A 24,547-nucleotide genomic window follows, 5' to 3' on the forward strand; every position below is an offset into this window, starting at 1 on the left:
ACGTGAGTTGCTATTTTGGTGGTTGTTAGTGGATGTAACACAGCGTAAAGGTCGCGTGGTCTGTACTCGGTTTCAGCATTCATGTACAGTACGGGTGAACCGGTGCTGCAGTAGTGCTCCTCGGCATCTCTTCGCCGCCGTAATGGGGCAAGTGGGGCTCGCCACGATTGAGCCGTCGGCAGAGTTTCTGTACATGAACGCCACCAACTCAAGTCAGTGGAATGCAACAGCCGTGTCTGGCCTGAAATGGTATGTACAACGAACTATACAACATGCACCCTCCATCGTCATATCCGTGACATCATGATGGCCACACCCCTTATTCCGTACCGCCTGGCTCAGCACCCGCAGCACTACCACCACCTCTCCCCTTCCCACCCCTCCCACCTCTCACAGCTTTAACACCACCCCCACCACCACGTCTCCTCTTCCCATCAGCACCTTTCACTCCTCCACCAACACCGGAGGCCTTCTGCTCCTCCTCTTGCACCCTCTTGACCTCCTTATCCCACCATTCCTGAAATTCTTGCTCGGCCTGAATCTCCTGGAGATCGCGCTTGGCGACCGCAGCTTTGATGTCATCTTTGACCGCTTGTTCTGCGGCGACGATCTCTGACATAGAGAGGCCGAGAATTTGTTCCGATGGTGGTTGGTGGCGGATTGACTGGGGTATGGGTTTGGTATTTGCGGAGGAGGCTGAGGGGAGGGGGTCTAGCTGGTTGTTTGGTGTTATGGGCGCGGGTCTGTTGGTTTCTGGCAGGGTGCTGGGCTTGTTTCCGGAGACGCTGCGTGGTTGTAAAGCACACTGACCTGATGGCCCAATGACTGGCTTTTGTGGCAGCTGGCCAGGCTTGGTGTTGGCGACTGTCTGGCGCATGGTGAGCTGCGGCGTGCCCGTGGCCCGAGTTGTCGGTGGTCTCGACCCTGGACCCGGCACTTGATCGTTAGGGACTGGTCGTAAAGCAGGAGACCGCTGCGCAGAAATGGTCTGCCATGGATTGGCTGCTGGAGACTGGCTAGTAATCGGTCCTCGTGCCGAGGGAGCAGGTACGGGCTCTGGTGAGAGTGCAGATTGCTGCATACGCTTGCGCTCTTTCTGTGATATCTTCGCTGCGCCGAGTGTGAACGAGCTTGGTGTAGCAGGCAACGGAGGTCGCGAAGCAGCCAGCTCCTGTGATAGTGAAGATGTCCGACCGGTAAAAGTCTGCGCCATGATATCCCGCATATCTGTTCTTGGACCTGGTAGGGGTGTAAGAGTCCAAGGCGCCACACCAGTGCTTGGTGGTGTCTTGCCGCCAAACGCGGGTGACTTAGGCGTACGAGGCGTAGCTGCTCCAGATGTCGAGACCTGCGGACCCAGCTTCGGGGAGGGCAGCACTTTACCCTTCGAATCGAACCATACATCCTCTGGCGGACTCGAAGGAATAGGTTCGAGACCACGAGGACTAGTCATCGGTCGTATAGCGGGAGACTGTTCGGGCGTGCCAATATCAGATGAGCCCTCTTCGTCCATAACGAACATCATATCTTTCGTCGATGCCTTTGCTTTGAGAGAGGGCCTGTCGGTGTCCATCCTCTGCGCGGTCGATGAACGTCTGCGTGCTTTTTGTGCCATGGGCGAGGCTCGGATCTCATCACCAAGCGACCCAAGCACGAAACTGTCGATCTCGTAATGTCTTGAGCGTACAGTGACATTGTCGATTTTGCGCTGCCGGTTGCGTTCGACTATTTCTGCAAGCCCAGGATGGCGTTCATGCAGCATAAGCTCCGCCCGACCACTTTTTGCGAAGGGCATGCAAGCCAATTGATTCTCTTTGACCACCTCGTCGAGCTCGATAAGCAAATCCTCGTCTAGTGCATTGAGATGATGTCCCTGCAGCATAGCTTCCATGTTCAAGCACATGTATTCCAGAGCGGCATCCTTGAATTCACGCACCGAGCTAGGCGAGATCGCATTGAGTAGCTCGCTGACATTGCGTGCGTTGACATACTGTCCGACGACTGCCTGGCAGATCTGCGACAGTCTATCCAGCATGAGCTCATTGGCCGCGCTCATGACATCCATCACGGCATCCAGAAAGTCGTCCAGTCCAACACTGACAATATCGTCGAAGAGTTCCGAGCCGGTATCAGCATATATGTGGCGTAGCACCAACATGAACGTTTTTGAGCTGATATGCGTCAAGTCGACATTGACCGCCTCTTCCGCCTCGCGTCCCGCAAGCCATCGACCGCCAGCACGACCCATGAACATGCCCTCGAAGAATGGACAACGTGCGCGAAGCATAGCACTGTGTACACGTATCTCATCATCCTCAAGCTGGACCATTACATCGCCATCATAGAAGAAGGCAGGGTCGGCATACGCGACCTCGAAGTCCCAATCCAGACACGGTCTCGGCGTGACCATCTGCCGTACAGCAGGCTCTAGTCTGCTGAGCTCCAGCTTCGCTGCAGCCTTCATGAGCTCAGTCCGTACTTGGCGGTAGCGAAAGCTCATCTTGGGATTGCGTTGAGCCAGGTGCCAGAAGTCGATGATGGTGTCTGTATACAGGTAGAGTGCCAAATCGACCAGAGTCAAGATGTCCAGACTTTGAAACAGGACGACCGTGCGACCGTCCTTGTCCAGTTCGGCGACTGCTAGATCGGGTATCGTGAACGTGCTCGTGGGACATAGATCCCGGAAGCCCCGTCGCAAGACCTTGCTCCTGCCAGTAATGACAAATCGATGGACTGTTATCGTGATGTCCGAGGTAGTGGTGGCGAGAAGAGCATCATACTTCGCCGTACTATCGGCCAGGCTATTGTCGCATACTTCCGCCAGATCCGTCTCGATGTCCTTGCTTCCAAGCACGACGCGCTTGAGTGCTTGTACACCATCTGTCTTGGTCGAGCCTTGCCAGAACCGATGCCGTGTTTCGTCCTCGACTGCAGCGACTTTGTAAAGCAGCTGCTTGAGCGAGAGCAACGGGAACAGATCTGCTAGTAGCTTCGTATCCTCGACCACAACCTGCGTCTTGAGTACATCGCAATCCCTTCTGATGGCCGCGTATGCACCGTATGCTGACGCTCGTACGGCGAGAACACGAGTGAGACCGGGCACCCGCGAGAATTTGTAGTCCTTGGGCTTGTATTCGGTTGTGGTGGAGGCAGTTGTGCTTTTGGCATTAGCTCGATTACTTCGTCGCCAGACACTGCCTTCTTCCGTAGATAAAATGATCGAGCCATCTGCGTCAACGCCAACGTCGCGAGCGTTCATGTTCGTCTTTTTGGGCGACCAGATACGTTGTGGGTGCGTGATCGCACTACGTATCTTGGCAGGATTAGTGGTCGAGGCACTGGACTTGCTGTTAAGCTGCTGGTTGATGGCCAGGGTGAAGACATCGCCACGACTTGACAAGGCGCAGATAGTGTCACCACCACCAGTAAGCTTGACGATCCTGTTCGGCGCACTGTCGTAGGTTGTGACGAGAAAGCTCTGTTTGAGGAAATAGTTACTGAAGCCTTCGAGGGGAAACTGTACCTTGGCGTATCCGTAGTTTGCAAATACGAAGACCTCGTGGCTTTCGAGCAAGCAGACAGTAGCTTTGTCGATGGCACAAACGCTCTGGATGGGCGAAGCAAACAGCGACGCTGCGACCTTGCGAGGCGTATCTTGCATCTCAAGTGAGCGTGCATCGGAGTCCATGATGCCGAGCTGTCCATCGTTCTTGCCGAAAGTGTATAGCGAAGATGATGTGTAAGCCACAGAGTGTATACGCGAGGCAGCGATGCCGACTACCATCTCACGTTTGAGTATGCCGAACAGCTGCCTTGGTATGGTACTGATCGGATCTTCATCGCTAGTCGTGCTCTTCGGCAAGCTGTAGCCAAGCTGACCGTAGCCATTATTGCCCCAGCTGAAGATTTCGCCTTCGTCGGACAGTGCAATTGTGTGGTTCTGACCAAGAGCAACAGTTGCCGCGCGCTTGCCGGCAAGAGCGCCACCCTCGACGCAGACAAGATTGAAGCGCGTCTGCTCGTCACCGAGACCGAGTCGGCCGCCTTGACCATGTCCGCACATATACAGATTGGCCACAGGATCGGTGGTGAGGACCGCAGTCGACAGCTTGGACATGAAAACTTCCTGTATAATCAAGGGTTTGCTGCGCACGAGGAACGGTAGATCGTCCAGCCAACCAGATGGCGGCGCTGATTTCGGCTGGAAGGAAGGTTCGTGGGATGACCACTTCCGATTGTGCTCTTGCAAGTGCTCTTGATAGAAGCGCCTAATCAAGTGCCCAGGTCGTCGTAGTGTGATGCGCTCAGGATATTGACGATCGTCCTCATCCCCGAAGCCCAAGGTAACATTTTGGTTGCTGCCAAAGGTGAACAGCTGGTCGCCATTGATATCATGGTAGTGGATCTGTACTTTGTCGCTGCTTTCTTCTTCATCACCAATCATGACTGGTCGATCGTCGTCGCTTCCGTTTGAGCCGGTGCGTGGACGTGAAGCCATATCAGGTCGCAACGTGCGATCCTTGATAGTAGCGCCATACGAGTCGAGCGGACCATGCCCTTCCTTGTCCTTGACCTTGATCAGACCAATCGTCTGATGCACATGTCCGGTGGTCTTGCCAAGCGCATCGGCAGCATCCCGCTCCAGCATGAGCCGAGCAACACTGACGTTGCCAAAGTAGAAGGCACGGTGCAGGGCCGTCCAAGCATTCTCCACGTCTTGTATGTACAGATCGATATGTGGATGCTCGACCAACGCGGCTGCAAAGTCATATGCATGCTCAGCACTTGAGGATGCAGCATGATGCAGCAACGTGAGCCCAGCCGAGTCACGCCAGTTGATGTCCGCTTTCGTCAAAGCACTGCCGTGATGCGCTCCGCTGCCAGGTGTTGTCGAACCATTCCTCCGGCCCTTCATAATGACAGGCGATGTGCCAAACTGAGCCGGACTGCCTATGATGGCCGACGCATTGCCACCTCTTCCCGCGCCCGGTCTGGTGTTGTAGACCGGGGTTTGAAAGAGCAATTGCCGAAAGATATCGACATCGTCTTCGTAGTAGGCCTTCCACAGCCGGCTGCTCATATGAGGAGGTGGAAGTGGTCACCAAGGACGAGCTCCCCGGTGCTTCGATCACGACACCTCGCTGTAACCTCGAAGAACGGGTTACGGCTTGTTTAAAGGTGTGATGATGGAGCTTGAGGGAGTGGTGAGGAAGAGGAGGGAGAAGGCGGTGCAACTTCCTTTTCGACTCAAGCGTTGGGTGATCGAAGATATGTGGTGTGAAGGGGAAGTCGAATGTGGTAGTGGGCTTCGTTTGATGTTCTTCGGCGGCTGTTCGCAATGGTGGCGTCAATGGAGTAGCTTCCTGTCCTTTGTCGCGTACCGCTGCCTGTGCCTAGCTGACTCAGAAAATTTCTTTTGACGGAGTCACACGTTCGCAGTCCGGATGACTTGATTTCGCGCGTAGATGAGTCTTTGTGAGTGATTGAGTGCCCCTCATAGTAGAACAGACGGACTCGTGAACGTCTTGGTGACGGAATCGAACGGGTCGCGATAAGGGCCTATCAGCATGCACTAACGAAGAACGAGGGACGAGCTTCTTCTTGCCAGCTATGCCATTACTCGCATTAGCACAATGGGGTGCATGCGGCACCCTTGCCGCCGCATGAACCACTCATCCGGCACGTGTCAAGGGAGAGCGAGTGTTCGACCTGGCGACGGTGCCATCCTCTCTGTTGTGCTTGAAGACCACTCGCCACCCGATATCACACACCAAATGATTTGCAAAGCAGTTCAGAAACACGTTCTTCTTCTATAGAGGCTACGAGCGATGGCCAGCAGAGCATTCCGGAACAGGGCTACAAGGAGTTCATGGGAGTCCATTCTCGCGCCGGCCGTACATATCCAGGTGGACAGGCCCAGGTCTACAGTACCGTTCTCACACAACCAACAATAATGGAGCTTCTCGACCTACCGGACGACCTCATATACTATCTCTGCAACACCATATCAGACCGCCGAAAGCACACGGCGGCATCTGATCTTGACCGTGAGTCTGCATTCGCAGATCTCATGAGGTTCGCCTCAACATGTCGTCGGGTCCGCCAAGCAGCCGTGCCACTCTTTCTTCGAGAAGCGAGTAATGTAAGACACGCAGCAAGTCACGACCACTTTCTACGTAGTGTAACTGGGTGTACGTATCCGCAATTTCTGAAAACGCTGGACATTCGACTCGAGTATCCTGCCTGGACAAGGAGCACGATACCACTTCGGTAGTCGGCACTGTCACGTATGAGTCTGTCAGGTCACCGTCTAGAAGCTTTCTCTCTCCAGATCCTTGATTGCCCTGGCAACGCTATGACCAATGCTATCGCCACACGCTTTGCTTTGCTTCACTTCGTCTTGTAAAGCTACCCCCGGTGACAACGAAACTGTCGTGCCATCAACGAGGGTCTATAGAAGAAGCCAGACTCTTATGGCAGTATCAAGATTGACAAGCACTATTTCGGCGTGAGGACTAAAAAAAGTCCGGACTTGTAGCTGGTCGCTGCAAACGAGACACCCGCAAGCTTCTGTCCGCGCCGCAAGCTCACAACACGACAGCTGAAGCAGTAGCTGATGACCATCTCATTTCTCACAATAACAATGAGTATCAAGTGATGAATCTATGGATGCTAATTTTCCGTACGAAATAGTCAAACATGCAGCAAGCTACAAATCAAAAGCACCTGGACCAACCAGAAGCTTCACATAACAGCAGTGTATCATCGGACCGACCTCACCGTTCTTCACCTGCTGCTGCAAAATTCCGAGATCAGGCGGCAGTCTGTACCCAGCATCCTCTCTCATCCGACTTGTGCTCATAGCCCTCCGAAAGCAAGTAGGAGTCATGGAAGCACATGAGCGACGGCTCCTCATCGACCAACGGCTCCTTCGTATCGATGCGCTCAGTGCCCTCGTACATGGGTACCTCTTCTACCTGCGGAAAGCAAACATTTTGCGCCCCAAAATTCTCCGCGAACGACTTATGCCATGTCTCGAAATCGCTCGCGTGATAGAAGCGGAACTGGAGACGCTTAATCCGGGGCAGGAAAGTCTGAATGAAGTGTTTCCGGCCGGCGTGTGTGAGATGAGGAAAATTTTGGCCTAGCATGGTCATGGTGAGGTTGTCTAAGGAAGACTTGCTGTCATTGTTCTCTGGGTAGATGCCCCAGCTTCGACGCTCTAGGGCCCTCTCAATCAGGTTGAAGAGATTGAGTTGTTCGGGCATTGTCATTTGACGGCCCTTGTAGAGCTGGGTGAGCAGTTGGATGGTTTGGGCGTTCATGCTGATGGGTTGTCGAGATACGGTGACCGTGGTACAATTCGATGGCAGTAGACAGCGGATGCCATGCAACGGCTGTCGGGATATATATATGTTGCAGTGTTGTTGTCCTCATCCTTGCGTCGGCACTTGGTGAGTTTAAGCATCGCTCAGTGACGTGTCGTCCTCATCCCAAGAATTTGACGCGAAGACTGAGCTTGCCTTCTACGCCGTTTTGTGTCTGCAGATACATATGGCGTCAATTCATACGTTGTCCACGGAGCCCGTTGCGATTACTCCTGCCTGGAGCGATATTGCGGAGCCGGTGCTTTCGTACAAATCATGCTTTTACAAGCATTAATCAGCGTTGCTGTACAGCTCGGATACGGCTCAGTAGTAGACATATGCGACGACTACGATTGGCTCTCGCTGCTTCTTCCACACAACCTACAGACATAAGATCTCGTCCATGTCTTTTCTCGCCTTCACCGAGCTCTTACTCGGATAAAATAAGATGCACTTCTCTGGCACTTTTTTACCAGTCTCGCCGTCACCGGTGGTCTTGCCAACGCGATCGCCATTCCCAAGCCTTCCGAAGAAGCAAATTCGTCACCTGCTATGGTGTCAGCATTTTCGCTGCTAATGGAGAAGAGGGCTAATGAAAATGGAGCGTGACTTACTCCCAGTAAATCTTTGAGCACTGCTAGGTCGTCCTGAACGAGATCAACAAGCTGCCAAAGCAGGCAAAGGGAGAGGTTTAGAAACGTGGTACGCCGAAAGGTCCATTTCAACACGGGCGAATTTTCTCTTTAAGCTCCTCAAAGCTGCTTCACCCTGTCTAACGAGGATACAGGGAGGGACTTCTCGGTCTGTGGTCGTATGCAGTAGCTGAAGGCTGGTGAAACTATGCTTACCATTGCCTATCCCGCGCTCCTTATTGCGTCCCATCAATACTGTGAGCAATATACTTTGGTATAGAGCAACAAGAAAAGGTCAAGTCTTACAAGCAACGACAGAGTTGGCTTCCACCAAGGTTCTGCTTATCAGTCTTACCTGCCGAGAAGCATTTTTGTGTTGATTGATATATAGCAATGCAGCCTTTGTCCCATTCCGGTCTTCCTACACCCTCGCAGAATCTCGATTTACACAACTTCAGACCACGAACATCGCCAAGGCACTGAATTGATCATGTACTTCTTCAGCACTCTTACCACTGGGCTTGTGATCGCGGCTGGTCTTGCCAACGCCGCCGCCATCCCTGTGCGCTCGTCTACTCCGGTGAACGCCGCAACGCCTTCAACCGAAAAGCACGCCGCAACCTCTTCAGTGCTGGCAAGAGACGATGATTGTCTGAAACTGTAAGTCTGCTCGAGTTCCCATATCTATACTCTCAAATCAAGAGTTGATTCACGAAACAGGTCCTTCCAATTCGAGCCGAAATGCCACTTCAAGCTCTTCCGCACTGGAGACTGGTCAGAGTACTTCGACTGATTGGCTGAAGAGAGCAAGAGAGTACCGAAGAAGTGGTCGTCAGGATATGTAAGTACCCATCCGGCACATACCTAGCACTGCTGGGCAAGCTTTCATGTTGTCTCGAACCCAGATGAGGTGGAGCAGCTCATAGCCGTGACTGAGGGTCGCGGTCCTGGTCCATTCTGGCTGACTGGAGAGAACAGGATATGTGCCTAGCGATTTTCTAGAATTTTGACAGTGTCGGGTGTATGCGCCTGGTATGTTGGGGCGCTTGCGATGAGGACAAGTGCGAGTAGCTACGACCTTACAAGCAACGTCACTTCAGCACTCCTTACGACAACATCTTTATTCTCTGCATTACGATCTGTCACTTCTTCGATTCACAGCTTATCGGCAATACAGGGTGGCGTGAGGTTTTGAAGAGAGCGGCAAGGCGCCTTGGGGCCATCAGCTATTTCGTATGACTCTACATTGATTGCTGGTTGTCTGAAATTGACATATGGCTACAGCTGCAAGACCAGTCGGCCGCGTGATCTGATCGTGAGATGCCAGATTTGTACCCTGCTTCGATACTTATCAACCACGCCTCGGAAGGCAGTGGAGAGTGTGCTCGCAGTCGTTGGTCGGTCCCCATTATTTTATGCCTTGATGCTGCCAGAAATGTGCAAGGACTAGCTCTGTAAATATCGAGGACGGTCGTCCGTCGCCCCTACTCGCCTTTCCTCACATACTCTACCGGTCCCTGATACTCTTTCTTTCCCCACAAATAATAGTAGGCCAAGGACCATACGACCGCAACCCCAAATATCAGACAAGTCCAGTTGAAGTTGGGAGCCGTAGGATGTGGTGCCGTGGGAAAGAAAAGAAAGATCCATTGAACGCTGAGAAATGCCAAAGCAATCAAATTGATGGCAAGACCAGCCTTCCCTAGGCTGAAGCGGGATGGCAGAAGCGGCTGTCCCTTGATGCGACGCCACGCCACGCAACCGACGCAGATAATGTAGCTAGAGTAGAGACCTGATACTGAGATTGACGAGAGCGTGAAGACTGCGACTGGCGAGCCGAGGATGATGAAGCTGATGATTAAGGCGAACACAAGAGTCAACGTGATCGCGTTGAGAGGGACATCCCAGCCGGGTCGCACATGGCTAAGATACGAGCTGAATGGCAAGCCTGGCGACATAGTCAGCATACTGCTTATTGTGGTGTTGCGTTATAGGACTGACCCCTGTCTCTGGCAAATGACCAAAGCTGTCTCGACGCGGTAGTGACTTGATTGACGGTACCAAACATGGTTAGGATGAAGATGATGAAGGTCAACCTGAGGGCAGTGTTAGCAAAGAGCAATTGGTGACCAGGACGATAAGGCTTGATACCCAGTGCCTCCTGCTTTGGATTGCGTGACATTGTACAGGATCTGGACGTATGGCTGGGCGTAGCTCGTTCCCAGAAGCTGGTCGAGGTCACCTCCGTTGACGGTCATGAAGGCTGGATCTATGGTGAGTATGGAGCAGCTTCATCTCGAAAAGCACTGGACACTTACTAACGACCATGATGAAGGTGAGCGAGTAGTTTACCGCCGCAGTCGCCACCATACTCCTTGGGGGCACCCAAGCTGCATCTTTAAGTTCTTCTGCAAGATGGGCTGCGCTGTCACTGCCAAGAAGAGCACCACTGGCTCCGAGCGAGCCCACGAGTGTTGCAACACCATAGCTGCCCCACCCCGAGGGATCGGCAAACTCTGTCCAGACCTGCTTAGTGGGTGACTTATCACCCATGACCCACATGATAATGAATATGGCGAAGAATCCCATGACGTGGATCGCAAGCATGACGCCTTCGAAAAGGGGAAGCCTACGGAGGAAGACGGTATCTACTCAATAATTAGCGCAGATCTTACAGGGTGTCTCATTGTGACATTACTGAAGAAGATCGTGATCAGAACAACTGCAATTGTCAGTACACATCCTTGCCATTGAGGTACTGCATAATCAGCATGATTGATTGCAATCATGCCTTGTAGCGCGAGTGCAGCGCCGTACGCCGTGGCGCAGAGACCTGTCTGCCAGCCGAGGACCTGCTACCATTAGCTGATGTAGACGGAAGTGCTGCAATGTCCCACTTACACATAGCCACCCGGTGAGATACGACAGAAACCTTTGATGCTCCCGTGGGGCAAACTCGCTGACCCAGTGATATTGTCCACCTGCTGTTGGAGCCATGCTGGCCATCTCGGCCATGGAGAGCGTGGAGAAGCACATGCCGATGATGACAATCAGATACATCCAGATGCCGCCCGCAGTACCGCCATTCGTAAGCGGTGCGATGGCTCCTGTCAACGAGTATACCCAACCATTGCCGAGGATCAAGCTGTAGCCAAAGATGGAGAGGAATCGGAAGTTTCGTCGCAGCTCCTGTTTCTTGTTCATTCGATGCATGTCCTCGCGGTCGGCAGGCGCTCGATCGTAGTGATCCTGCCCTTCCTCGTGGTCTATCATGCCATTCTTGACGACCTCGTTATCCACTTCTTGCTCCCGTCCATGGCCGCCAGTGGACTTCATCTCATATGATGTCGCCATGGTGGCTGTCGAATACGAGGACGAAAGTCAAGGAGATACAATTGATCTGGGGAGCAATAATCAAGAGTCACAAATGCAAGGCTCGTCCGTCGGGAGAGGAGGCCGCTGCGATTTCAGCAATCCAGCTACAGATCTGATGGGATACACGGAGTACACGGCATCTTGCAATGCAGGACTTGGCAATCGTGCCACTGTGCAGGGTAGAGCTAGCCCATGCCTAGATTATGTCTGGGAGGCAGCTAGCTTTGCATCCATGGCGTGCGCCAGCCTGATAGAATCCATGTAGATGGTTTTCCACATTGTCCCTCATTGTTTGAGTAGTCTGCATATTCTGGTGCAAGGGTCCAGGTGAGGTCGAGGCACAGCACAGCGTGGGGGTGTGGGCGGCGTGGGCGTGAGAGATAAAGTCGTCCAGCGTGGTGGAGAAGTCCAATTAAACGTCGAGCACAGTGTTCGGCGAACCCGTGGGGAGGTACTGCCGTCTCGCTAGCTGTCGGCATGCATGCCGAGCCGGCTTTTGTTGATGGTGATGGTCAGTGCAACGACGATCGCTTGTATATGCAAGTTGGTCGACCTGTTAGCTATCCTCAACATGCCTGATCAGGAAAAGGGCCCTTCGGAGAGCGACCCAAGCGCCTCTGGCTTGCATATCGACCACTCTACAGGTACAAGGCCCAACTAGGCGAATGCAAGATCGCAAGGTTGGTGCAGTCGTGGGACGAACCACCCACGTCGATCGAACGTCCCTGAGAACGATAGAGCAATGGGACCCCACGCCGCCTTGGCCTGTGCCATGTACAGACATGCAACCCCATCGACTCCTGGGCCTACGGCACCCACGTGCAGAGCCAGTGCATTGCAGTGTTAGCGTCGGTAGAGAACTGCGGAACCTGACTCCTCGGCAGTAGCCATGCTGTTACTTTTGGCACACTATGTGTGAGACATGCGGTGTGATAGTGCCGTCTTTCTTCGAGCTGTCAGGTGTATACGATGCCTGTCACTGCCAACATGCAGCATCATCGATGGGGTCGAGCGTCGCTTGGGCAGCACCTGATCTGATAACAGACACAAGATGGGACCTCGTGCTACTTCGTTAAGTGAATGGGGGCTCTACCTAGTGATAGTCTTGAAGTGTCCTTGTCCACCTGACGATGGCTCGTTTTGCAGTAGACACTCCGTCCGACCACCGCGCTTCTCTTTGGATCGCAACACTCCTATCGATCTGTTACTCAACGCTGACCTTGATACTGCGATTATGGGTGAAACTCTCCACCTTGGGTGTGGATGATGCGGTGATGGGCCTTGCGCATCTGTTGGCGTATGCAGAACAGGGCATCATCATTTACAGAATCTGTAAGTCAGACAGCGTGGAGCTATACAGACCCGAGGAAGGCGGCGCCGTTTCTTGGTGGCAGGTAAGCAGACATCAAGATCTCCTCAAGCTTGTATCTGTAGCCTGACCGTGACCTAGGTCGCTCAAGCTAGCAGAGCTTTGTACATCTTAACTCTGGCTGCCTGTAAGATTGCTCTTGTCATGCTACTGAGACGCATCTTCCTTCGAGCTCAAGCCATGCATGCACCAATGTTGTGCTGGGCAGTGCTGGGTGTGATTCTGGTATCGGCTACTGGTTCTGTGGCGGCAGCAACCGCGGTCTGCGAACCTGACATAGGTCCTGCAACAGATCGTGCCTCACCTTGTCCTGGCCTTGTGAGTCTCACTCATGATTCCTCGTCGTCAGATCGATCTAGTACGCTGAATCATATCGACAGGCAAATCGCTGGCTCGCGATTACAATCACAGACTGTATCACGGAGGTTGCCATTATTGCACTCGCTTCGATTTTGGTCTTTCAATTACAAATGCGCTTGCAGGACAAGGTCACAGTAATGACCGCTTTTGCTTGGCGGCTAGGGTGAGTTGAAGCAATTCCTCCCCGTCCTGCATGTTCAGCTGACTTCAAAGCAGCCTGATTGCTTTCGCCGCACTGCACTACAGCTCTTTCGCAAATTCCATACACGAAGGATCCGGCGGCCTGCCCGGAACTTTGACGATCGTATGGGAGCAAGCAGGCATGTTCTATGCCATCGGCTCTGCGACATGGCCATTCAGCAAGTCATTCGTGAAGAGCTTTGATACGAGCCCGCTCGTAGGCGTGACGATGACAGGCAGCTCGAAGAATCATTATGGCACTGGAGAAGGAACAGCTGGCGCGACGAAAACAGAGGAACCTGTGACGAGAGACGTCGAGAACCTGAGATATCGAATGCGAATGGACAAGTTTCGGCACATTGCCCGAGCCTCTGCTTCTGGCAAGGTCGAAAACGAAGACTCGAACAGTTTTGGTTCGCAAGAGATGATCATTCGGCGCGACGATACTGTCGACATCAGTTTTGAGGACGGACCAGTCAATCGCGCCTAAGCCAGGTGCCCATACTTGCCGAAATAACTATATATGCGAGTGAGCCACAGCAGGAGACCAATGTAATATCTGATACCATCGCGATGCAGCAGGTCATCTGCGCCAATTTTACTTTCGAGGGAGCTTCCAATTGTTGAATCTGCTTTCAGTCCAAACATAGATATTGCCCTGAAGTCGCAGCCGCATAAGCGATCAATGCGTCATTAATAGGTCAAGTGAGTATATATATCAAAAATGATGGTGGTTGGCTTCGCGTGCAGGATCGGCTTGTCTCTGAGAGACCTATCCGATAGAACACTTGTGTGTGAGCTGGCCAAAGAACCCATCCCGTCAATTTGTCTGGTTGCTCGAAACGGAGGCCACGTTCTGCGATGCGTTAGGCAGTGGGCCAACAGAGCTGACGGAGCTGATAGATGGCGCACGAGTCTCAGTCATCCGGAGCTTACTTGATGCGCCCGAAACTTTGGAGAAGTCACTGGAATGGTCAAGGTGCGTTGCTCATGCTGGACAAAACTCTTCCCAAGCCGCATCAGTTGAGCATTGGGATATAGCATGTAGGCTGGAGGCTTGGCCTCACCCGGTGAAGCTGCGTAGGTGGACAATTAGTCGTCCGACCAGGGTCTCTGGAAGTACGGAGTACATGTTCGACATCGTGAACCCCTCGTCTTCGTCTGGCGAGTGGTGTGATCGATACAGCAGTCACCAGAATCCACAATTGATCGTGCACTTTGTCGTCCGTACGGCTAGACCGATTGAGTAACGCTGCAGTGGGAGCCAGAAATGTGATCCGGAAGAACGCAATGTCTCGAGTTAGGACGAGTGGACTTCGTTGTACGAGAACTTATCGAGTATCCTTCATGTAAGCTCTCCGAGCTCATTGTAAAACCTTTGCAGTATTATTGAACATCGAAATCGACATTCTAAACCAGTCGGCCTCGGACGTCCTCGGGAGAAGTCCCGGTGCAGTGGACACAGATCCACATGCATCCGATGGCTTCTCGATTGCCTGGGACGGTGAATGTCCGTCAATACAACCGCCAATGTAGTCTTCTTGCAATTTAGTCTGGTTCGTGAGCCTTGTAAAACACTGAGAGTCGATCTGCCAAAGCAAAAATACCATCAGCCGAAAACTCATCAATCCGGTGTAAATGTGACTGAAAGACGGAAGCTCGAGGCGGTGTTGTGTCATTGGTTCGAGTCAGCAGCTTGCTCAGCGGACCACCAGACACACGACACCACCATCATCTAGCACCGGCCGCTCGTCACCTGGCGTCGAGCTTGGTACTGGTATTTGTACTGCTGTATTCAAAGAGCGACCTCCAGAAACTGTATCAACGACACAGTCCTGCTCGAGAGCTTTGTTGCATCTTGGCGCTAGGCTTATCAGTCTTCGGACCAGCACTCCATTACCTGAGGCAGCTAAGTATCCGAAGCACTTCCCGAGCTGCCTCTTCACTCCGTCTGGTGCCTGATCGCAAGCGAGCATGTGCTGTTGAGACTCATAGACACTGTCCACTAGCAGCGTGTGCACTGCGACAGTCATCTTGACTTTCCGAGCCACTGGTCCCGGCCCGTACGACTCAGTCACTCATACAGCCCTCAACATGGAGCATAGCATTAGCTGCTCCACGTCTGTCACGGGACCCTCGTAGCGAAAGAACAGGCAAGGGACTGTCTACTGCACTTGATCGACTCGGCGTTCCTCTGCCTGATCGACACCAACCTTCGTTGCTCTCGCTACAATGCATCAACATCCTCGCTCAACGCCTCGAGCTACCACCTCAGCAAACAATACTCCCACAGACCCGCAGCCTAGCAACAACCAAAGAGATGGAATGCCACCTCGACAAAGATCCAGTGTAGACCTGGCCGCATACACCGAAAGAGCCTCGACTACAGGCAGCGAGTCATCACGGCAAACCCAGCTGCCGTCTGCCGAGCTCCGAGAGAAGGAGAACACGCGTATGAACCAGATACTGCAGGTAGGTTGCGTGGAGAGAAAGAGATGAGGCGTGAAGAATGAGAGGAGGCTGACTCAACTTACAGCACTTTCATACCAAGGCGGCGCTGCTGATATGCGGTGCGAGGGCCAGCTTACCTAAGGCTAGAATGAGGGATGGTGGCATTAGACAAGATCGATGGGTAAGCGCGTCTCCCCTCCACTCCTACTTTCATCCTGTTATTCTGGTCCGGAACCCTGTGAGCTCCTATGGCGCCATATGGCCAAGCCACGCCCTGTTGTGAATCATGTTCGGCGACAGTGAGGTGACCAGCTGTTACTCCGAATACAGCGCCGCCCTGGTCGCTATAAAATAGTGGCCAACAGCGCTGGCGAGCCGTGCAGACGTCCGGGAACTCGAGTGCAATCCAGTCGGATTGTAGAGCCGTGGCCCTTACTCATTCCGCTGCCTACTAGAGACCAATGATTTGATATACAAGCTGGCAGCGTGTTCCAGGTGCCTGCGTGGTCGCCGGAACAGAACCGGCGACGCTTCCAGGCTACCTTGCTGACTCTGCCCTTAGTTCAATATCGTGTTGGACGATACGGATGCACTCCTCGATGATCTTGAAGAGTGGCGCCGGCTAGATCTTGCAACCGAACGGCCGCCGCCTCTGGTCGTCGAGGTATATATCGACACAGCAAACCTTAACCAGAACCAAGCTCTTGTCATCACAGACGAGCTCGGGAAGCGCTGGGATGTGTCGGATGCTCTTGCAGGGTCGGCGAGCTCTAGTCCTCGCCCGACCAACAAGCATGGTGGCAAGTATTGCGAGGTGGTTCTCGAGCGCTGGACCATCGAACTTGATGGGCTCAGCAGTGCTGCCAATGGTGACAAGACTGAACAACTGCCGAATGTGTACAAGAAGGGTGTCGTACTCTTCCGCTCCTTGTATGCCTTCCTGCGCTTTCTCCCAACGTGGAGGCTGTACAGAAGGCTTGGGCGTCATTCAGCCAATGGCGGAGGCCTGAAGCTCAAGTATAGGCTACGAGCCGGTGATCGATCTAGTTCGACCCTTTCCGACAAGGATTCTTTGTCAACGCCACTGTTTCCTTCGGAGAACAGCAAACACGATCAGCGATACAGCGACCTCTACGACAGCGACTACAGCACACACTCCCCTCCTCTGCCCGAAGGTCCTTCCCATCACCGCTTTGACGACCTCCGCACACCCGCTGGTCGCTTGCGCATACACCTTTCATACCGACCTGCTGTCGACTTTACGGTCGCGAGCTCCGAAGCACTACTCAGCTCGCGCTTCCTCGGTCTTGATCAAGGACTACCAGCATTGCAAAGCGGGCGATCACTACCACAGCAAGCACAATCAGCAAAGCAGAAGAGCTCTTTTACTGCCGCGCCACCTTCTCGAACAGCGCCACGCGAGCCCAGAGCATTGCTCGGCGCGTACGGTAGTTTAGGGACTTATCATAATACTACAAACAAAAGAGAGTCGCCACTTTCTGCGTTGAAGCTTAGGAGTAGTCAGGAAGAAGCTGAGGAGTTGGAGCAAGCAGCGATGGTATGCTTTGCCCTTCGTGCACTCACTGTGGCGAGTGTTTGGCGAACATGCTAACAATGCTTGCAGACAGACCGAGAGCGCCCACAATATGGACGTCATACTTCCGTTGGCCTTGAGTAAGCGAAACATCCCCATCAGGCCATATAGTACTGTCACTAAGATCTTTACAGAGTCAGATCGCCGTTCAAAGCAGGCTCTCTATCATCGTCTCCGCGTGGTGCTTTTGCATCGACTACACCAATCGGCGACTCGCCACCTGATCAGAAACGTCCTTCAAGCTCCAGAAACACGACCATACCAGCCGCAGGCACCTACACGGAAGGCATTGACGAAGGCCGCGTTCCCAGAAGACCGAACTACCATCCCACTGCGAAACGAATCTCGCTCAATACATTACCACAACAAGCGCTTCGTGCACCACCAAACTCACTACCCAACGAAACAGCCATAGCATCGTCTGGCTCAGCAAGCCCTATGGCACCGCCAAGCATGCCACGCTTCAGCTCAGCTTTCGCCGGCCGAACGAAGCGCACATCATCAACCTCACAACCCAACAACGCCGAGAACAGCGCCGGTAGCTCAGCCCGGGGCTCGACATCCGACCAAGCAGCCTCTGGCACCCGCTCCGACGACGACGACATTGCCGATTTCCTGAAACTCGTCGAATCGAGAGAAGTGAAAGATCTTAAGCTCTTGCCCTCTACACGGAATCATACGGTCGATCTGAGCAAATATAGTAGTATGCGGGACCCATCTGCGCAGTTAGCAGACGAGATCAGTGCGTCGTCTCTGCTCAATCACGGCAGTACGCCACCGAGTCGAAGACTGAGTAATGTTCCCGCTTTGTCAACGTCGAGTTCACCACGACCGCCGCAGCATGTGCCACATGTGAGGAGTCGGTTGAGTACGCAAAGTATTGCTGAGGAGGCGGCTGTTCCGAATACAGACGACCTGGATCAAGACGAGGAGCCGTTATTGTTTGCTACGGAGTTTTAGATAGATGGATGGTGAGGTTATATGCATATTGAGACGATTAGCGACGAATTGTATACTTCAAATATAGTGTTCCTACAACACATCCCGCGAAGACGGCGGAAGTTTCAGCTGTTTCAAGCGGTTGCTAATGTCATGTCAAGACTACGGGTAGCTGAGATGTTCTTCTTCTCACACCGCCTGTCTTTTATATTCCACAGTTTGGCTACGATCTTTTGTTGACCCGCAGCATTCCTTCTCGTCCGCTCATATCTCGCAGATACTCGATGAAGCCGTTTGTCGCTTGTTCATGCACGGACCATGTGGATTCTGCGTCTTCCACTGCACGTCTGGTCATCTCCAGGGCATCAAAGTACATGAATGTGATATGGCACCCGTCAATAGTATACTGCTCTTACCAAAATCCTTGAGATGCGCAGTTGCAAGGCATCTATTTATATTGAGGGGGTTCTGCGCCACATCTCGAGTTTTGGCCGGCCATGAGAATCCACTGGTAGGTCGCCTCCTGACATCGTGTCATTGAAAGCACTTTAACCAAAAACCCACAATCGAGATATTGACACAATGTTGAACAGGGCCTACCGCGGTCTGGCACGCCCCCGAATCTGGCCGCTCGTATGAAGCGAGGTATGTTCGCCTTCCATAGCTACGACCCCCAGAAGGCCGAATGCTTACAACAACAGGACTACCTGAGAAACGATCAATACCCAATGTTGCGAAAGTCGTCGCCGTCAGTAGTGCCAAAGGCGGCGTGGGCAAGAGCACAATTGCTGTGAATCTCGCCTTAGCTGCAGCACGACAAGGCATCGCCACTGGTATTTTGGATACAGATATCTATGGTCCAAGCATACCCACTTTGCTTGATGTTCGTTCAGTCACTACACCTTATACACGCTCAACTCTACTGAGAATTTACTTTAGCTAGAGGGTCTAGAGCCAGAGCTCGACACGAATAACCGTCTTCTACCATTGACTGCCTATGGCATCAAAGCAATGTCCATGGGCTTCCTCGTACCACAAGATAGCCCCATCGCATGGCGAGGCCTGATGATCCAGAAAGCCATGAATCAGCTCTTGTTTGAAGTGAGCTGGCCCAAGCTTGATCTACTCATTCTCGACCTACCGCCTGGAACGGGCGACGTGCAACTTACAATTACGCAGAGTATCGAGCTTACTGGTGAATAGACCAACTGCCAAGATTGAGACACTCAGCTGATTAAGGATATATAGGTGCCGTGATCGTCTCGACACCCCAAGATCTAGCCCTTCGAGACGCAGTCCGCGGTATTGATCTCTTCAAAAAGGTCAATGTACCTATCCTGGGCATGGTGCAGAACATGAGCACGTTCGCTTGTACAAATTGCGGCCACAAACACGACATCTTCGGCCTCGACGGCGCGAGGAAGAAATGCGATGAGCTCGGTGTGACTCTACTGGGTGATATCCCGCTACATCCTCAGATCTGCCATGATGCGGATATTGGTAAGCCAAGTGTTGTCGCTAGTCCCGAAGGACCTCAGGCGCAGGCTTTTCATGCTGTGATGGAGGCTGTAGCGAAGTCTGTCGGCTTGCGATGATGGGGGTCTGTCGGTTTGCGATGATGGAATGCAGCGGGCCCATGCCATGGGCTACGGACAGCGATGATAGACAGTACTTGTGCTAGAAAGGCCTATAGCATGTGATGACTGCCAGATGGGCAACAGATGGGGCTACCTTCAGCCGCGAGCTAGCAATCCTCAGGTCACGCCAGGCACCAGCCTGAGACGTCAGAGAACTACACCGCAAATGTGGTCATGTCACAAGCCACCAGCCTTACCGCGAACTTGAAAGCATAGCCGCCATGAGTTTTACATCGACATCGAGACCTTGCCCTCGACCGCTGTTCACAGGGAGGGATACATGCAATTGCGAAAACGGCTGGCAACCACTTCGCGCAAATGGCTGTAAAGAATCATCCGGACAGCGAATCAAGCCAATGCTGGGTTGCGCCAGCGATGCATACAACATGTAAATCTAGTGTACCTCTATCAAAGCTCATCACTCATCTCATCTCATCCCATCGTCATCGCCTCGTCTCATCTCGCCATTCCTCTCTCGAAGCGAAGCAAAGCAAGACTCGGGTATCATCACAACAAAGTAAAGGATATGCTCAACAGAGTCCACATACACACCACGCTATGCCTGTCCAAATTCCCCAACATGCCGCGTACCCTGGAGTCCCTATGCTGCCTCTCACGCAATAGTCGTGCTCCCACCGCCTTCAGCATCTACTCACCGACGTAAGTAACCCACCAACTCCCCCACCTTGCCCCTCAACCCCTCACTCAACTGCTCCTCCGGCGGCCCCAAGATTTTCTCAAACACAGGCATCAACTCGCCAGTCAAACCGCGGATGACTTCATTCTCCTGCTGATAAAGCGCAATGATCATCTCAAACACTGGCTCATTCTCCCTAAAATCCTCCTTCAGCGGCAAAAGCTCGACGAGACGCGGTAGGACGTCCTGCAAGGGTACACTTTGAGGAGCCTTCTTGATCATGCGGGATACGCAGCCCGCGGCGTTGTCGAGGAGGCGGGCTTCGTTTTCGGAGGGGGTGGTGGTTGTGCGGCGGGAGAGGAGGGGTTCGAGGGTGGCGAGGATGGTGTTGTAGTTTCCTAGGACTTCTTTCGCGTCTGTGCTGTGTAGGCAGAGCATTCCAGTGGCGAAAGCGGCGTTGCTCTTCGTCTCCGGGTCCTCGTCACCCAAGCGCTTAAGGAAGTTCTTCATAAGTTTGGCTGTGTATGGGGTACACGCGCCACCCATCCCTTCGACACATTCGCCGATCGTGCCGACAGCAGCAGAACGCTCGAAGCGTTCTTGGCTGGAGGTGTACTTGAGGATGGGAGTCTCGAAGATCTTCCACATTTGGGCGAATTGCTCGCCGAGGCAGGAGGAGAGCGCGGTGATGACTTCCATGGCCGTCTCGACGACGAGCCAGTCGTACTCGGCTGACTCCTCAGCCAGGACCTCGCCTTCGTCAAAGTCGTCATCGTCTTTCTGGCATGGATGTTGCTTTTGCAGTAGCAAGAGTAGTATCGCGGTCGTCTGCTGGAGAGGCGTAGACTGGCCGGATGTGTCGGATGGAGCAAGCACTGCCGGACCACACAGCTTAAGGGTGGCGGCGAGGTTGCGATTGATCTCGGTTACAGTAGCGCTGCAATTGGTGTTAGCTTGCAATCCCGAATCTCGCTAATGTTTGCATGTGGGAGGAGATATGGTTGGGCAGGAATATCAGAAACAGCCTCTACGGTTTCGCAGCATTTGCCCTTGGGCATCTGAGTGAGCTGGGTAAACGAAAGTGTTCTCATCATGAAAGTGCCAGAAGGGAAAAAGAACAAGAGCGGATAGCAGCACTTACCGATCAACCTCCTCCTCCCACAAGGCCAACGTGCCCTTCATGATCAAATCGCCAAGTTTCTCGAGATCCGCAGTAGGCTTGACCTTGAGCGGGAGACCTGCCTGCCATTTCTGCATGCCATTGTCCTCGGCCAACCCCCATAGACATGCATACGCGCGCCAGGTAGTGCCCACCGCGCTCTTGCGTACGCCGTCGTATGAGTGGTCCAGGAGAGGTAGCACGACTTCGATTGTCTTCTGCATGTAAGGGAGGTATTTGCCTTTGCTATGAGTCAAGACGTCACCGAGCACTTCGGCAGCAATCTCCTTCTCCATAGCGACAGCAGTGACGGCACCGAGATCGTCCCAGTCGTCATCATCATCCTCGGCACCCTCCATCAGTGCTCGCACAAGAGCATCATCGTCGTCATCGTCCTCGTTCTTGCCGTTGGCGCCAGCGACCTTGATCTTCTTGCCTGCAATCGTGACTTCCTGGCCGATCAGATCGGAAGCCTCCTCGCCAAGGTTCACCTCAGCATCGGTCTCCTCTTGCTCAAGGCAATCCATAAGTGCCTTGACCACACCTTGCAGAAATGGGTCGAAATCCTCTTCGTATACTCTTGCGAGCGTAGACCACAGGATATAACTCGTCTCCTTCAGTCGCTGATTGTCTAACCTCAGACCTTCCTCAGAGCTCTGCATGAGTGGTTGAACAAAAGGCTGGAAAGCCTCGGCACCCACCGCACTCGCGATCTTGCCTAATGAGTCAATGACAATGCTTCTGAGCTCAAGCTCCGATTCACTGTCCTTGATGCTGATATACTGGCCAAGGCTCTGCATAGTCGGCTTGAAGTAAGGCTCGAACGCAGACTCTGAGGCACTGGCGATGGCACCCACGGCACTGACTGCGGCCATCTGCACCTTGTGGTCATCGTGGCCAAACAGTCGTGCGAATCGTGGTACGAGCTCGTTGACGTATTTGGCGGCATCCTCAGAATCGAAGCCTTCGATGAGGGAGTCGACGGCCATACACGATGCCTTCAAGATGTGTACATTCAACTCATGCTCTTTCGACTCTGCCTGGGAGCTCTGCATGCCCTGCAGAGCCATGTCGAAGTTCTTTACCAAAGCCGGTATCAGACGTGCATGCTCTTTGCCCATGTTCTCCGCAAGATCGTCAGCCAATCGTGCAACGCCATTGAGAGCTGCGCTTCGAACACTCGTGGCAGGGTCCTCGAGTAGGTGGAGAACAAGGGGTAGGATTTCGGCCAGCTGAGTGGCGATGAAGTCGGGTGCGCCCTCAACACACATGCCAAGAGCAAGGATACCAGCACGTCGGTGACTCGGGTCCTGACTCTGAACATATGGTCCAATGGCCTGGAGGAGTGGTACAGCGACTTGACTAGGTGGTAGACTCTCACTTAGGATGTCGAGCAGGCCGAGAGCAGATCGTGCAGGCGAGATCTCGTCCTCATCAGAAGGCAGCTCGTCCAGCTCAGTTGCGACCTGCAAACACATCTTCGTCATATCCTCACCCTTCTTCAGACTCTGAACCTTGAGCTTACGGTATCTCACGGACTGCATAAGGAAGCTAAAGGCCTGGCTGCGGACATCGTCGTCAATGTTGGTGTTGGCAGCAACTTGCATGAAGAAGGCAATGAGGTCACCAAAGTGCATGCTCAAGAAAGCACTCTCGTAGCTCAGCAGCTTGTTGAACACGTCAAAGGCCTGCATGGTGTGCTCCTCATCCTCCGATTCGATGCAGCCTTGCAAGATCTTGATCATGTGCGGGATGGTAGTCTGAAAGCTCTTCAAGCTCTTGGTATCCTCGTCGGTGTCGAGAACCATGGCAAGCTCGGAGAGTGCCAGCATGGTGTTGATGCGGACCTCGACAGACTCCGGGTCTTGGATGGTGCGGTTGAAGAGGGTCAGCATCTGTGCCATGTTCTCCTGGAACATATCTGGCATGGTCTCCAGCAGGGTGAAGATGATGTAGATGCCGACCTCGCGGTGCCGCACGTTCTGGCTGGTGGCAGCATTCTGGAGAATGCCCGGAAGCTCACCCCACTGGCCATCTTCCAGATCGATCTTGGCGAGGGCAGCTATCACACGGGCCTTGCTGTGTCGGGGTAGTTGTCGCTCCTCGTTGATGGTGGACTCGAGCAGAGTATTGCGGAGCTGCTGCTTCTGAGCATCGTCCACCTTCTCCCAATGCTTGGGCACAAGCTTCCTCGCCTCGACAGCCGCAAGTTGTCGAAGGTCTGCAGCCTGTTCCGACGTGATGATGTGGATGAGAGCTACGAGTGATGATGGCGAGGTGTAATATTTCTTGTTGAGCTGACTCGTAGCCTGCTTGATGGTGTTGGTGTCGGGCTGGGTGAGGGCCTGCAGCAACGACACAAACTCCTGTTCATCCATCTTGCCGGACGATTATTGTAATGTAATGCGGCCTGCGCGTGAGTGTTGTGTATATCAGATATCAGAAAGCCACCCACCAAAATTTTTGTGAGACGCGAGCGCCGAGCAAAGAAGCGTGTCCCAGAGTGGTTAGGTTCGGATGATATATCTGCCGTTGCCCGCGAGCTCCGCAAACACGTGCTCCCCGAGTGTCAGTCTACAGTACGTCACCTGCACTCCAGCCTGCCAGCTGCAAAATAAAGCAAGATAAAGCAAAATAAAGCAAAATAAATCTGTCAGCGTCTGCACTACCTGCACTCTACCCGGTCCAGGCCCACGTGTACGCCTCTGCTCCACCCCAATGGCTCGCTTTTGCTGTCCCATTCGCGATCTGGCCTCTCTGGCAGGCCCAAACTGTCTAGTACGACGCCAATGCTTCTTGCTAGTGAGGTAAGCTCTGTACAACGGTAGGCGTTAAAGCAGACAAGCT

The 24,547-nt window shown here is 53.2% G+C and overlaps 9 protein-coding genes across 9 annotated transcripts; 4 read left to right on the forward strand and 5 right to left on the reverse strand.

Moving 5' to 3' along the window:
- Positions 1 to 319: 319 nt before the first annotated feature.
- On the reverse strand, positions 320 to 5,080 carry LTS14_004958 (uncharacterized protein; the record flags this gene model as incomplete). The annotated part of the gene is made up of 1 exon (XM_064837657.1): positions 320 to 5,080. One exon carries the CDS (start codon positions 5,078 to 5,080, stop codon positions 320 to 322), a length of 4,761 nt encoding a protein of 1,586 aa, XP_064694980.1.
- Positions 5,081 to 6,812: 1,732 nt separating this feature from the next.
- Positions 6,813 to 7,325, reverse strand: LTS14_004959 (uncharacterized protein; the record flags this gene model as incomplete). Its single annotated transcript, XM_064837658.1, has 1 exon — positions 6,813 to 7,325. The coding sequence occupies one exon, from the start codon at positions 7,323 to 7,325 to the stop codon at positions 6,813 to 6,815; it is 513 nt and encodes a 170-aa protein (XP_064694981.1).
- A 1,164-nt stretch (positions 7,326 to 8,489) lies between these two features.
- LTS14_004960 (uncharacterized protein) lies at positions 8,490 to 8,792 on the forward strand (the record flags this gene model as incomplete). The annotated part of the gene is made up of 2 exons (XM_064837659.1): positions 8,490 to 8,659; positions 8,720 to 8,792. The coding sequence occupies 2 exons, from the start codon at positions 8,490 to 8,492 to the stop codon at positions 8,790 to 8,792; spliced, it is 243 nt and encodes an 80-aa protein (XP_064694982.1).
- A 691-nt stretch (positions 8,793 to 9,483) lies between these two features.
- Positions 9,484 to 10,067, reverse strand: LTS14_004961 (uncharacterized protein; the record flags this gene model as incomplete). Its single annotated transcript, XM_064837660.1, has 2 exons — positions 9,484 to 9,947; positions 10,001 to 10,067. 2 exons carry the CDS (start codon positions 10,065 to 10,067, stop codon positions 9,484 to 9,486), a joined length of 531 nt encoding a protein of 176 aa, XP_064694983.1.
- A 40-nt stretch (positions 10,068 to 10,107) lies between these two features.
- On the reverse strand, positions 10,108 to 11,353 carry LTS14_004962 (uncharacterized protein; the record flags this gene model as incomplete). The annotated part of the gene is made up of 4 exons (XM_064837661.1): positions 10,108 to 10,268; positions 10,318 to 10,647; positions 10,698 to 10,851; positions 10,901 to 11,353. The coding sequence occupies 4 exons, from the start codon at positions 11,351 to 11,353 to the stop codon at positions 10,108 to 10,110; spliced, it is 1,098 nt and encodes a 365-aa protein (XP_064694984.1).
- Positions 11,354 to 13,240: 1,887 nt separating this feature from the next.
- LTS14_004963 (uncharacterized protein) lies at positions 13,241 to 13,773 on the forward strand (the record flags this gene model as incomplete). The annotated part of the gene is made up of 2 exons (XM_064837662.1): positions 13,241 to 13,266; positions 13,320 to 13,773. The coding sequence occupies 2 exons, from the start codon at positions 13,241 to 13,243 to the stop codon at positions 13,771 to 13,773; spliced, it is 480 nt and encodes a 159-aa protein (XP_064694985.1).
- Positions 13,774 to 15,515: 1,742 nt separating this feature from the next.
- ATG13 (autophagy protein 13) lies at positions 15,516 to 18,288 on the forward strand (the record flags this gene model as incomplete). Its single annotated transcript, XM_064837663.1, has 5 exons — positions 15,516 to 15,755; positions 15,820 to 15,915; positions 16,297 to 17,292; positions 17,359 to 17,408; positions 17,463 to 18,288. The coding sequence occupies 5 exons, from the start codon at positions 15,516 to 15,518 to the stop codon at positions 18,286 to 18,288; spliced, it is 2,208 nt and encodes a 735-aa protein (XP_064694986.1).
- A 990-nt stretch (positions 18,289 to 19,278) lies between these two features.
- Positions 19,279 to 19,862, forward strand: LTS14_004965 (uncharacterized protein; the record flags this gene model as incomplete). Its single annotated transcript, XM_064837664.1, has 2 exons — positions 19,279 to 19,462; positions 19,516 to 19,862. The coding sequence occupies 2 exons, from the start codon at positions 19,279 to 19,281 to the stop codon at positions 19,860 to 19,862; spliced, it is 531 nt and encodes a 176-aa protein (XP_064694987.1).
- Positions 19,863 to 20,556: 694 nt separating this feature from the next.
- LTS14_004966 (uncharacterized protein) lies at positions 20,557 to 24,078 on the reverse strand (the record flags this gene model as incomplete). Its single annotated transcript, XM_064837665.1, has 2 exons — positions 20,557 to 21,478; positions 21,683 to 24,078. 2 exons carry the CDS (start codon positions 24,076 to 24,078, stop codon positions 20,557 to 20,559), a joined length of 3,318 nt encoding a protein of 1,105 aa, XP_064694988.1.
- Between the last annotated feature and the right edge of the window lie 469 nt (positions 24,079 to 24,547).

Source organism: Recurvomyces mirabilis (assembly GCF_035927965.1).
Source record: "Recurvomyces mirabilis strain CCFEE 5264 chromosome Unknown scaffold_11, whole genome shotgun sequence".
NCBI classification, from domain to species: domain Eukaryota; kingdom Fungi; phylum Ascomycota; class Dothideomycetes; order Mycosphaerellales; family Teratosphaeriaceae; genus Recurvomyces; species Recurvomyces mirabilis.